At 47.6% G+C, this 12,019-nt stretch overlaps 1 protein-coding gene across 2 annotated transcripts; it reads right to left on the bottom strand.

The window, feature by feature from the left end:
• Positions 1-3,182: 3,182 nt before the first annotated feature.
• LOC144496843 (zinc-binding protein A33-like) lies at positions 3,183-11,423 on the bottom strand. 2 transcript variants are annotated; one of them, XR_013498448.1, is made up of 7 exons: positions 10,972-11,423; positions 10,479-10,574; positions 9,256-9,489; positions 7,725-7,747; positions 7,522-7,640; positions 4,934-6,169; positions 3,183-4,695 (listed from the first exon to the last, which is right to left on the bottom strand). XR_013498448.1 is itself a non-coding variant. In XM_078217410.1 (6 exons), exons 1-6 carry the CDS (start codon positions 11,365-11,367, stop codon positions 5,637-5,639), a joined length of 1,401 nt encoding a protein of 466 aa, XP_078073536.1. In that variant the 5' UTR covers positions 11,368-11,423; the 3' UTR covers positions 3,183-5,636. The 2 variants fall into 2 exon arrangements, 1 of the variants encoding a protein (XP_078073536.1); XM_078217410.1 differs by having other exon boundaries at positions 3,183-6,169.
• Between the last annotated feature and the right edge of the window lie 596 nt (positions 11,424-12,019).

Raw genomic sequence — 12,019 nt, 5'->3', positions numbered from 1 at the left:
CTGACCCAATCCCCCCTCCCCCAGCCCACTGACCCAATCCCTCCTCCCTCAGCCCACTGACCCAATCCCTCCTCCCCCCAGCGCACTGACCCAATCCCCCCAGACCACTGACCCAATCCCCCCTCCTCCAGCCCACTGACCCAATCCCCCCTCCCCCAGCCCACTGACCCAATCCCCCCTCCCCCAGCCCCCTGACCCAATCCCCCCTCCCCCAGCCCACTGACCCAATCCCCCCTCCCCCAGCCCACTGACCCAATCCCCCCTCCCCCAGCCCCCTGACCCAATCCCCCCTCCCCCAGCCCCCTGACCCAATCCCCCCTCCCCCAGCCCCCTGACCCAATCCCCCCCCTCCCCCAGCCCACTGATCAAATACTGCCCCTCCACCCCCACATCTTTCTCTGGTTTCTCTCCTCTTTCTCATCCCCAAAACCTTTTCAATTCCATCTCATCTCTGAGACCCTCCCTATCCTCACTCCACGCCCGTCACAATCTGACCATAAGACATAGGAGCAGAATTAGGCCACTCGGCCCATCGAGTCTGCTCCGCCATTCAATCATGACTGATACTTTTCTCATCCCCATTCTCCTGCCTTTTCCCCATAATCCCTGATTCCCTTATTAATCAACAACTTGTCTACCTCTGTCTTAAAGACACTCAATGACCCGGCCTCCACGGCCTTCTGCGGCAAAGAGTTCCACAGATTCACCACCCTCTGGCTGAAGAAATTCCTCCTCATCTCTGCTTTAAAGGATCGTCCCTTTAGCCTGAGGTTCTGCTCTCTGTTCTAGTTTTTCCTACTGGTGGAAACATCTTTTCCACGTCCACTCTATCCAGGCCTCGCAACATCCTGTAAGTTTCAATAAGATCCCCCCTCATCCTTCTAAACTCCAATGAGTACAGAGCCCTCAACCGTTCCTCATACGACAAGCTCTTCATTCCAGGGATCATTCTTGTGAACCTCCTCTGGACCCTTTCCAAGACCAGCACATCCTTCCTTAGGTATGGGGCCCAAAAATGCTCACAATACTCCAAATGGGGTCTGATCAGAGCCTTATACAGCTTCAGAAGTCCATCCCTGCTCTTGTATTCTAGCCCTCTCGACATGAATGCTAACATTGCACTTGCTTTCCAAACTGCCGACTGAACCTGCACGTTAACCTTAAGAGAATCTTGAACAAGGACTCCCAAGTCCCTTTGTGTTTCTGATTTCCGAAGCATTTTCCCATTTAGAAAATAGTCTGTGCCTCCATTCCTCCTTCCAAAGTGCGTAACCTCACACTTTTCCACATTGTATTCCATCTGCCACTTCTTTGCCCACTCTCCTAACCTGTCCAAGTCCTTCTACAGCCTCCCTGCTTCCTCAATACGACCTGTCCCTCTGCATATCTTTGTATCATCTGCAAACTTAGCAACAGTGCCTTCAATTCCTTCCTCCAAATTGTTCCTGTATATTGTGAAAAGTTGGATTCCCAGCACTGACCCCTGAGGCACACCACTAGTCACCGGCTGCCATCCTGAGAAAGACCCCTTTATCCCCACTCTCTGCCTTCTGTCAGTCAGCCAATCCTCTCTCCATGCCAGGATCTTGCCCTTAACACCATGGGCTCTTGACTGATTTAAGTCTCCTACGTGGCTCCTTGTCAAAGGCCTTCTGGAAATCTAAATAAATCACGTCCACTGGTTCTCCTTTATCCAACTTCCATGTTAACCCCCACACCCCCGTCAATTCTTCAATAAATAACTTTTGATGCCTCTGACTTTGCAAATTCCTTCGCCCCTTTACTCTGCAAACTGGGATCAGAATCCAGGATCCGGGATGCTGAAACTGGGACATCAGTGGAGAGCGGTGAGGAAGGTTTCTCCTCCGGCTCCCAGGACTGATCTCCCTCCACAATCCAGGCACCCTCCCCGGTTAAAGATTGGATTTGTTTCTATCTGGGCTTTGGGGTTATCATTAACTCAATGAACAGGAACAATCCTGTGTTCCAGCTTCTCATTCCTCAGTTGCTGCACATTATCTCGCTGTGGGGAGATTGGCTCTGGAAGATCACATTCAGCCTCAATTATTTTTGTCTGATTTCCGTCCCTGTCCCTCTGGATGTTTCACTGCATGAAAGGCGCTATATAAATGTAATTTGTTTGTTGGCTCAGACTGAATCAAAGTGTCTCTGTTGCAAAGCGTCCTGACGGGAGTCCTACGGGTGGTACAGTGGTTAGCACGGCTGCCTCACAGCGCCAGGGACCTGGGTTCAATTCCCAGCTCGGGTCACTGTCTGTGTGGAGTTTGCACATTCTCCCCGTGATTGCGGGGTTTTCCTACAAGTGCTGCGGTTTCCTCCCACACTCCAAAGCTGTGTGGACCAGGGGGATTTGCCCTGTTAAATTGCACCTTAGTGTCAGGGGGATTATCAGGGTAAATATGCGGCGTCCTGCGGATCAGGCCTGGATGGGATTGTTGCTGGTGCAGGCTCGATGGGCCAAATGGCCTCATTCTGCACTGCAGGGATTGTATGTATGAATCATCAGTCCCAGTCAGAGACCTACTCACAGACACACACACACACACACACACACACTCACTCTCACACACACACTCTCACACCCTACCTGGGCTGAGCCTCCAGTTACTGGAGAGTGTTGAATGGACAGCCTCTGTCAGCTCACTGGATCACATTAACACACCAGGAACTGGGACATCGACTGCACAATAACATCTTTAAATTCCTGCTCACCTCCTGCTCCATCAGTTTGTTCATGTTCCGTTTCAACAAATCGTGATGCTGAATCTGCTATTGTCTCCCCGACAGTCTGCAATCATCTTGTGAGACATGTTACTGAGACAGTAATGCTGGTGAGAAGGATATTCGACTGGGGTGGCAGCACGCAATGGGAGGTAGTGAATCAGCCTCTTGTTGAACACTCTGTGCAATGTGCCTTTCCATTGCCTGCCACTGGGTGTCACTGTGAGCACATATACTGCCATCCAGCCCCCACTTTAAAATATTGCTTCAGCTGAAACAAGGGTCTGGAACCCCTCACCAAACCCAGTCACAGTGAGTACAGCACTGAACTGCTGGGCACGGAGCCTCTCTCTCTATTTTAAGACTGTTGTGAGGGACCCGAGGTGACCAGAACTGTCAGGAAAACTTAAGACAATCCAAGACTCACGGAGACAGTGTTTCTGAACCAAAGATGTAACTTTATTTAATTAGCAGCTGCTCGGAGATCATCAGAGGGTGGAGTCAGCTCTCGGATCGAGCAGCCAGAACTCTCCGAATAGATCTGACCTTTACAATTCTAAACAGAACAATTATAGGTTTTCTTATCAATCATTCTTGCCTTACATTAGCTTAAAATTAATCATATTTAAGATACACATATCAATAATAATACCTGTCATGTACCTCAGCCAATTGCATCTCACCATCCAGCAGAATGATGTCTTATTTGTCCATGAAATCCAGACACTAACTCCTATCTTGGCTAAAGCCACCTCCCCATTGCCAGGTTACCCGAGACACTCACTATAGGGGTCAAAGTTAATGTTTCCACCCAATCATTGCCAAACTGGATAGACAGGTGTGCCGGCATCCGGGCACATTTCCATCTCGAGTCTGGACAAGGAAAACACCGATTCATAAAATTGCAACATGTGTTGCGACATAAGAAACTTCCGGAGATGAATTTTGCAAAGTGCAGGATTCCCAGGCCTTTGGTTCTGAACTATTCACCTTTCCCATCATACCTTGCGGTTACCTGCCTTCGGCTGAAGTGAATAATTCATACAACACTTAAAATACATTTAAAATATCAGCATATATGTTTAAATCATAATTACTTGTTTAACTCTCCTACTACATTCACATGTGTGTAATCTATTCTCTCATTAGCCTACAATCTTGTTTCCAGAATCATTTAACCCTTTGCTATTAACCCTCTCAGTGTCTAAGTCTCGACTATCGTGAAACTGGATTGATTTGTGAGAAATTTCCCACATCAAACCCCTTCCCCATTCCTGATCTCCTTGAATGGGAGGGAGTTCCTCATTCTAACCACTCTCTGGGTAAAGATGTTGGTCTCGAATTCCCGATTGGATTTGTTAATGACTATCTTATATTGACGGCCTCACTAAATCCAGCCTCCAGTTTAAAGGCAGCTGACAGAGCAAGTGGCCATTCACAGCACTGCCAGCAGATGGCGGGGCTGCTCCATGTAAAGCCCATCCAGCCAACATGGGGAAAGTGCCCATCAGGATGAGGGTAATTGGGACTAGGTGAGTGGTTAAAATCTGGACGGCATGGACAAGTTGGGCCGAAGGGCCTGTTTCCATGCTGTAAACCACTATGACTCGATGAGGATATCAGGATAATTTATTTGAAAGATGGGAGACTTGTAAATGTTGGGAGTCAGAGGGATTTGGGGTGAAGCAGAGAAAGTTAACAAGCAGATACAGTGAGCAATTAGGACGGTAAATGTTATGTTCGCCTTTATTACAATGGGGCTGATGTATAAGAGTATAAGTCTTGCTGCAATGAAACAGCGACTGGGTGTGGTCACAGTTGGGGGACTGGGCACAGTTTTAGTCTCCTTACCTAAGGAAACCTAGACTTACCTCAAAGGCTGCAATGAAGGTTCACTGAATAGATTCTTGGGGTGAAAGGGTTGTTCTATATGAGGAGAGAGTCATAGAAACCCTACAGTGCAGAAGGAGGCCATTCGGCCCATCGAGTCCGCACCGACCACAATCCCACCCAGGCCCTACCCCCACACATTTTACCCGCTAATCCCTCGAACCTATGCATCCCAGGACTCTAAGGGGCAATTTTTAACCTGGCCAATCAACCTAACCCGCACATCTTTGGGCTGTGGGAGGAAACCGGAGCACCCGGAGGAAACCCACGCAGACACGAGGAGAATAGAGAGAGTGAGTACAATGGATCTGTAATCTTTAAAGTTTAGAAGAATAAGGGGTGATCTTATTGAGACAGACACAATTGTTCGGGATCCTGACAGAGTCGATGCTGAGACTGCTCTAGAACTCGGAGTCACAGAATCAGGATAAGGGGGCAGCCATTTAAGACTGAGACGAGGAGAAATGTCTTCACTCAGAGAGAGTTGTGAATCTTTGGGATTCTCTACCTCGGTGAGCTGTCAGCGAGAATATTCAACCCAGAGATCGATATCTTCTTGTCTACAAAGGGAGTGAAGGGATAGGGTGGGAAAGTGGAGTTGATGTTGATGTGTCCTCCTCCAGAACCTATTCTGATATTCTTATTCCTAATTCATTCTACATATTCTCTGAATCAACAATCTGCACAGTCCAGTCTGCAAATAAAACCTTTATTAAATGGAGCAAATGGAAATGGCTTTACAATGAACTGTTCGGGACTGGGCACAGTTACCACAATTCATTTTATTACAGCCCAATGTGTCTGGGTTTGTCACAGATTGAGAACGGGACAGTTTGAGAAGCTGAGTTAACTTTACAGTAAACTCCAAACTGCAAACACACTCAAACACCCGGCCACACCCCCCAATATCGCGCAGCAGAGAATTGGGACAATGTGACTTGCTTGGGCAGTGGGTTAGACAGCACACAGCACCATCCTGACATCAAAAACCATGTCTGAGTGTGTTAGCGAGTGAGCAGTGTGAGTGGCTGAGAGTTATCACCATAGTCATTCCTACAAGGATTAAAGATGGGGTAGAGTTTCTCGGTGAATGTGTCAGTGAATGTGTACAGGTGAGACATGTCCTCAGCATCGTAAAATGACACCTGGCCCCCCTCATAATCCAGGTAAATTCCTAACTTCCGGGGTTTCACTTTCAGCTGGGAGATGACATCCGGGATTTTCAATGATTTGCACTGAGGATACCGGCCGATGACCCAGAATCCATTCTCAGGTGAACGTGTGATATTTGCTTTCCTGTTGACAGACTCTCTGCAGACACCCACAATCCAGTGTATCTTGTTTCCAAGTCCCACCTCCCAGTAATGTCTCCCTGATGTGAAACTCTGGCAGCTCAAAACATAACAGTATAATTCAAATCTTTCTGGATTATCAGGAAGATCTTTATTCTCATTTCCGAACCTCACACTGCTCAGATCCTGGGAAATGATGAGTTGCTCGTAAGCTGTGTCTGGATCCAGGGTGAGAGATGCTGGAACTGGGAGGGAACATAAATGGGAAGCTGTTACTATAAGAAAAATCGGAGTGAATCAGAGACGTGTACAGACAGTATCGGATTCTGACCCAGCAATGTTTGTTGTTTCTGTACCGAGTCACTCGGTCTGTCACCAGGGGCTTATAGCTCCAGGGGCACATCAAGTGTGGCTGACCAGGATTCTCTCCCACTCTTACTGCCAGCTGTAGGTGGGATTTTGCAAATTGAGACTCTACCTGTGTCGGCCACATTATGAACGCACCTTCCATGGCCACTATGTCCTGAATTGGGACTCAAATCCGGAGCTGCTGGCTCACAGGCAGGGATGCTACCCACTGCGCCACAACACTTCCTTGGTACAGGAATGCTTCAAATTAAAATTCTCAATCCCGTGTCTCCACAGACTCCCCTCTCTGTATCTCTGGAAACTCCTCCAGCCATACCACCACCTCGGAGATCTCAGGCAGGACAAGGGGGGAGAGCTCTCCAACTCTTCTTCAAACCCATGCCACGGAATCATTGACCTCCAACTGAGAAGGTGTGAAGTCTCAGCTGAAAGACGGCTCCTCCAACACTGCCGCACTTCCTCAGTGCGGCGCTGGGTGTGTCAGTCTGGAAATCCCACTCCAGATTCTGGAATGACACATAAATCTACAGCATTCTACAGTGAGCTAGCAGGAACACAATGGGCCGAATGATCTCCTCCTGTGTTCACTGGTGAAACTGCAGCTTGAGTATTGTGTACAGATTTGGTCACCTTACATCAGGAGGGAGATACTTTCATTGGACGCAGTTCAGAGAAGCTTCACGAGGTTGATTCCTAAGATGAAGGGATTGTCTCCTGAGGAAAGGTTGAGCAAGTTGGGTCAAAACTCATTGAAGTTTAGAAGAATAAGAGGTGATCTTCTCGAAACATGTGAGATTCTGAGGGGGTCCCTTTGACAGGGTAGATGCTGGGAGGGTGTTTCATCTCCTGGGGAAATCTAGATCGAGGCAGCAAAGCTTCAATAAAAGGGTGATATAAGACGGCGATGAGGAGGAATTTCTCCTCTGAGAGGGTCATTAGTCTTTGGAATTCTCTTCCACAGAGAGAGCAGTGGAGGCTGCCTCATTGACTACAAGGCTGAGTTGGATAGATTTTTGATCAACAAGGGGGTTAAGGGTTATGTGGGGTACGGAGGGTAAGTAGAGTGAAGGCCACAAGCAGATCAGTCATAATCTGATCCAAAAACAGAGCAGGTTCACTGGGCTGGATCACTGCTGCTCTTCTTTCTTATGGTCATTCCATCAGTGTGTCAAAGCCCATTAGTCACGTGGATAACAGTACGGAGATGGCAATATACAGAGAATGATACCTGGTGAAATCACTGCTCTCATTTCCCTCCACACATTGATGTATTTGAATGGTCCACCATCGATACCCACAGGTAACTGAGTGGAGACAGTTCCAGCCTCGTGAAACTCCATCTGACTCCTGTAAAAACAGGTCCACAAATCAGTCTGTGTGAGAGAGACAGCAGCGATCACATCGCAAAACTGTTCCTTTAAATCTGCTCACCTCTTCACAAGGTCTTGTATATCCTGAGGGGACAGAAACAGAATAGATATTATTGAGTCTGATTAGAACAAGGGGTCACAGGTATAGGTTGAGTGGCGGTAGATTTAAAACTGAGATGAGGAGGAACGACTTCTCGCAGAGGGGGGTAAATCTGTGTAACTCGCTGCCCCGTGGCGCGGTGGAGTCGGAATCATTAAAGTAAAAGTTTTAAAGTATATTTGCATCATAAGTAAGCTTACATTGCGATGAAGTTACTGTGAAAATCCTCTCATCGCCACACTCCTGCATCAGTTTATGTACACTGAGGGAGTATTTAGCGTAGCCAATTCACCAAACCAGCACATCTTTCGGACTGTGGGGGGAAACCGGAGAACCTGGAGGAAACCCATATGGACACGGGGAGAACAAGCAGACTCCACACAGACAGTCACCCAAGTCAGGAATCAAACCCGGGTCCCTGGCACTGTGAGGCAGCAGTGCTAACTATTGTGCCACCATGCTGACCCAAATGGTTTCAAGAAGGAGATAGACATATTTCTGATACAAAATGAGTTCAGGGGATATGGGGAACAGATCGGGAGGTGGATTTCAGACCAGGAAGTGTTTGAATGGGCGAAGCAGCTCGAAGGGTTGAATTGCCGACTTCTGCTCCAAATCCACTGTTTCTATGTTCCTGTTCAAGATCTGTTGCTGTCGAACTCAGGGAGAAATTATCAGGAGGAACAGAATGGAGACACCGAGGAATCATTGAGAAAATAACATTTCCATTTTCCTTTCATTCCCACTCTGAGCTCATTATCTCCATGTGACCCATCTCTTGTGTCCCTCTATCCTATTCCCAAATATTCCTGATCACCCAACCACCCCTCCCGGTGCCCATGTCCAGCTGGATGTCCTGTCCTCAGCAGCTTACATTCTTATCTATCTGATTGTAGCCCCCATCACCCCGGTGCTTGGTGACCTCCACTGGCTCCCAGCTCAACAACGTATTCATTGAAAACATTCTCATCCTGGTTTTCAAATTCCTCCCTGGCCTCACTCCTCTCTGTCTCTGTGATCTCCTCCAGCTCCACAACGCTCGGAGACATCTGCACTCCTCTAATTTGTGTCTTCTCTGAATCCTCGATTTCAATCCCAACCCCATTGCTGGCTGTGTCTTCAGTTGAATCAAGCGTTTGCAGGGTCAGGAACAGCAGAACCCGCAGCACAATAAAGATCTACCTTCTACACTTCAACAATGCCCCTTAACCCCATCCTCAGAACAGCCCCATCTGCCCCAGTGTAAATCCCTCCAGCTCCCAGCCCAGTTCTCTCTGAATCCAAACATCACTCAGTGCTGTGGTTACACTGTGTATAGGAATCACACTGAGATTACCTCACCCCATCTCCCACTGCACCCTCACTGACAGCAGCAAGAGATAATCATCCACCCAATCAGACTGAGGCCAAACCCAGGCCCAGAGGTTAAAGGTCAGTGTGTCAGCCCTCAGTCCCGCAATGTTCTCCTGGACAAGGCAAAGAGGTTTTGTACCTTGAGGAACTCTGGAGCCTCTTGTATCTCCAGCCTGGATTGAAGATCTCTTATTGCTCCTTCAACAGAAGACATTTCATCCAAGGTTTTCTTTAAATTGTTCTCCATTTCCTCAAATATTTTATTGCTTTTTCGCTCCAACTCTGTTTTCATCAGCTCTTCCTTCTCAAACAGGAACTTGTGCATCTTTTCAAATTCACTGCGGATTTCATTTCTCAGTCTCTCAACTTCAGTCTGGAACAGATTGAATACAGAGCGGAATAAACAATGTCTGTAATCCCAGTGTCCCTGGCCTCTGCCCATTCACTGCACGATCAGCTGTTTGATGGAATATTCGGTGTGTGGGAGTGAGTTACAGCTGAACACAGTAAAATTATACCAATGGTTTCTGATAAAATATAAGAGAGCAAGGAGTGAGTTACTGAGAGAAAACTAATTGAGGGGTTCAAATTTATACATGGATCAATGTTTACCTGGGAGTTAATTACAGACTGGAATCTAATCAAGGGCTCAAATGTTTTATATACAGAAAAATGAATAACCGGGAGTCACTGACAGACTGGAATCTAATCGAGGGGTTCAGATGGTTTTTATATAGAGTAATGCATACCTGGGAGTGGGTTACAGACTGGAATCTAATTGAGGGGTTCAGATGGTTTTTATATAGAGTAATGCATACCTGGGAGTGGGTTACAGCCTGGAATCTAATCGAGAGGTTCAGCTGGTTTTTATACAGAATACTGGATACCTGGGAGTGAGTTACAGACGAGAATCTAATCGAGGGGTTCAGATGGTTTATATATAGAATAATGGATACCTGGGAGTGAGTTACCGACTGGAATCCAACCGAGGGGTTCGGATGGTTTATGTATAGAATAATGGATACCTGGGAGTGAGTTACAGACTGGAATCCAATCGAGGGGTTCAGATGGTTTATATATAGGATAATGGATGTCAGGGAATGAGTTACTGACTGGATTCATTTTGTCAATTGTTGAGATTGGGTGCAGTGATAAAATTAGACCTTTATACATTGTTGCCATATTTTGCAATTTACAGACGCTCCCTTACAGTCCAGTTCAGGGAGCAGCTGCAATGTGATTTGGACCCCAGCATTTTATTCAGTAAAACTCTCTCCCTCTCTCTCACTGTGTGAGAAGCTCACTCACTCTCAATGACAAACACAGGGAACATTACACAAAGCCTAAAGGACACTCTCCTACCTTCATCTGTGAAATGCCATCCTCTCCTTCTCTTTTCCTGTGAAGACTGAGGTCCATTTGCTTCTGCAGAGTCTCCAATGATGTTTCTAACTTGTTCTGGCAGACAGAAAGGACACAAAGAGGGTTGTGAAAGGGAACACCCGCTAACGGCACCTTCTGGAGGAGTTTGCTGTTTTTAAATCCACTCACACTGGTGAAGGAGGGAAGGAGATATTCCCAGGATTGGTCACTCTCAATGTTTGGGATGAAAGGATTAAGAAATTTAGGAGAAACTTTGTGTTAATTCCGCCTGTTGCAATTATCCTCCTCCAGGTCCATTCCCCTCCTCCATCAACCTTCCCCTCCCCTCAACCCTCTCCACCTCCCTCTCCCCATCCCTCCCCCACTCCCTGCAGCCCTCCCCTTCCTCATCCAACAAGCCCCCCTCTCACTCTGTTACTTACCCCCTGTCCCTCTTCCCTCCCTGTCTGTGTCAGTGGCAGTGATCCAGTACCTTGTATATCTGGGCTGCCTCCTTTATTGGGATCACACTGTGCATCTTGTGAGCTCTGGACATGCCACACACCAGACAAATGGCTCTCTCTTCATCTTCACAGAACAGTTTCAGCTTCTCCTCGTGTTCCTGACAGTAAAACCCCTCCTCTGGCTGTGTCACCTTCAGCGCTCTGAGCTTCTCCACGATGTTAGCCAGGGTGCGAGCGGGCCTGATGTTCCTCTGGGTGAAGACCTGTCGACACTGGGGGCAGGAAACATCTCCCGGGACCTTCTCCCAACTCTGGGAGATGCAGCTCCTGCAGAAGTGATGTTCACATTCCAGAGACACGGGCTGGGTGAATATCTCCAGGCAGATGGGACAGGTTAGTTCCTGGGTGAGATCCGGAGATGCCATCCCAGTGCTCAGAGTCTCTCTCTGTCTCTCTTCCCTGTTCCACCTCTTTCACTTTCAACTCTTGTTCCGAGCTGCACTTCCTGGATCTGACTTCACGTGATCAGAGACACTCTCAGTGCCAGGAAGTCTGTAAACCAATCAAACTGAGCCCCGTTATTGTGTCTGGAGCCTTTTTCACTTTATAAAGTCAGCTTTAGAACATTCTCTCTTTCCTCTCTACAAAGTAACTTCATTGTAGTGTTCATGTAAGCCTACTTGTGACACTAATAAATAAACTCTAATTTTAACTCCTTAAAAGCTCTCACAGCCCCTGCTCCCTGCTTTGATTCCTGGGTTGAAAAGTAGGGGTCTCCCTTTCCAGACCCAGGATGGAGAGAAATTTCTCTGGTCCCTACAGTTCAGAAGGAGGCCATTCGGCCCATTGACTTTGCACCAACTCTCTGACAGATCATCTTACCCAGACCCTCTCCCTGTTATCCCACACATTTACCCTGGCTCATCCATCTAACCTACACATCTTGAGACACTAAGTGGCAATTTTGCATGGCCAATCCCCCTAATCTGCACATCTTTGGACTATGGGCCGAAACCGGAGCATCCGGAAGAAACCCACACAGATACGGGGGCAGAACATGCAGACTCCGCACAGACA

Source organism: Mustelus asterias, chromosome 8, assembly GCF_964213995.1.
Source record: "Mustelus asterias chromosome 8, sMusAst1.hap1.1, whole genome shotgun sequence".
NCBI classification, from domain to species: Eukaryota; Metazoa; Chordata; class Chondrichthyes; order Carcharhiniformes; family Triakidae; genus Mustelus; species Mustelus asterias.
This window is presented reverse-complemented; position numbering and strand designations above follow the sequence as displayed.

Bases quoted from the DNA above. Each gene is read 5' to 3' on its own strand.
- LOC144496843 (XM_078217410.1), bottom strand. From the start codon at position 11,367: ATGGCATCTCCGGATCTCACCCAGGAACTAACCTGTCCCATCTGCCTG. The intron at 7,641-7,724 runs GTGAGCAGATTT...CTGTTTTTACAG, and splicing joins ATACAAGACCTTGTGAAGAG to GAGTCAGATGGAGTTTCACG. The intron at 6,170-7,521 runs GTATCATTCTCT...GTTCCCTCCCAG, and splicing joins GAGAGCAGTGATTTCACCAG to TTCCAGCATCTCTCACCCTG.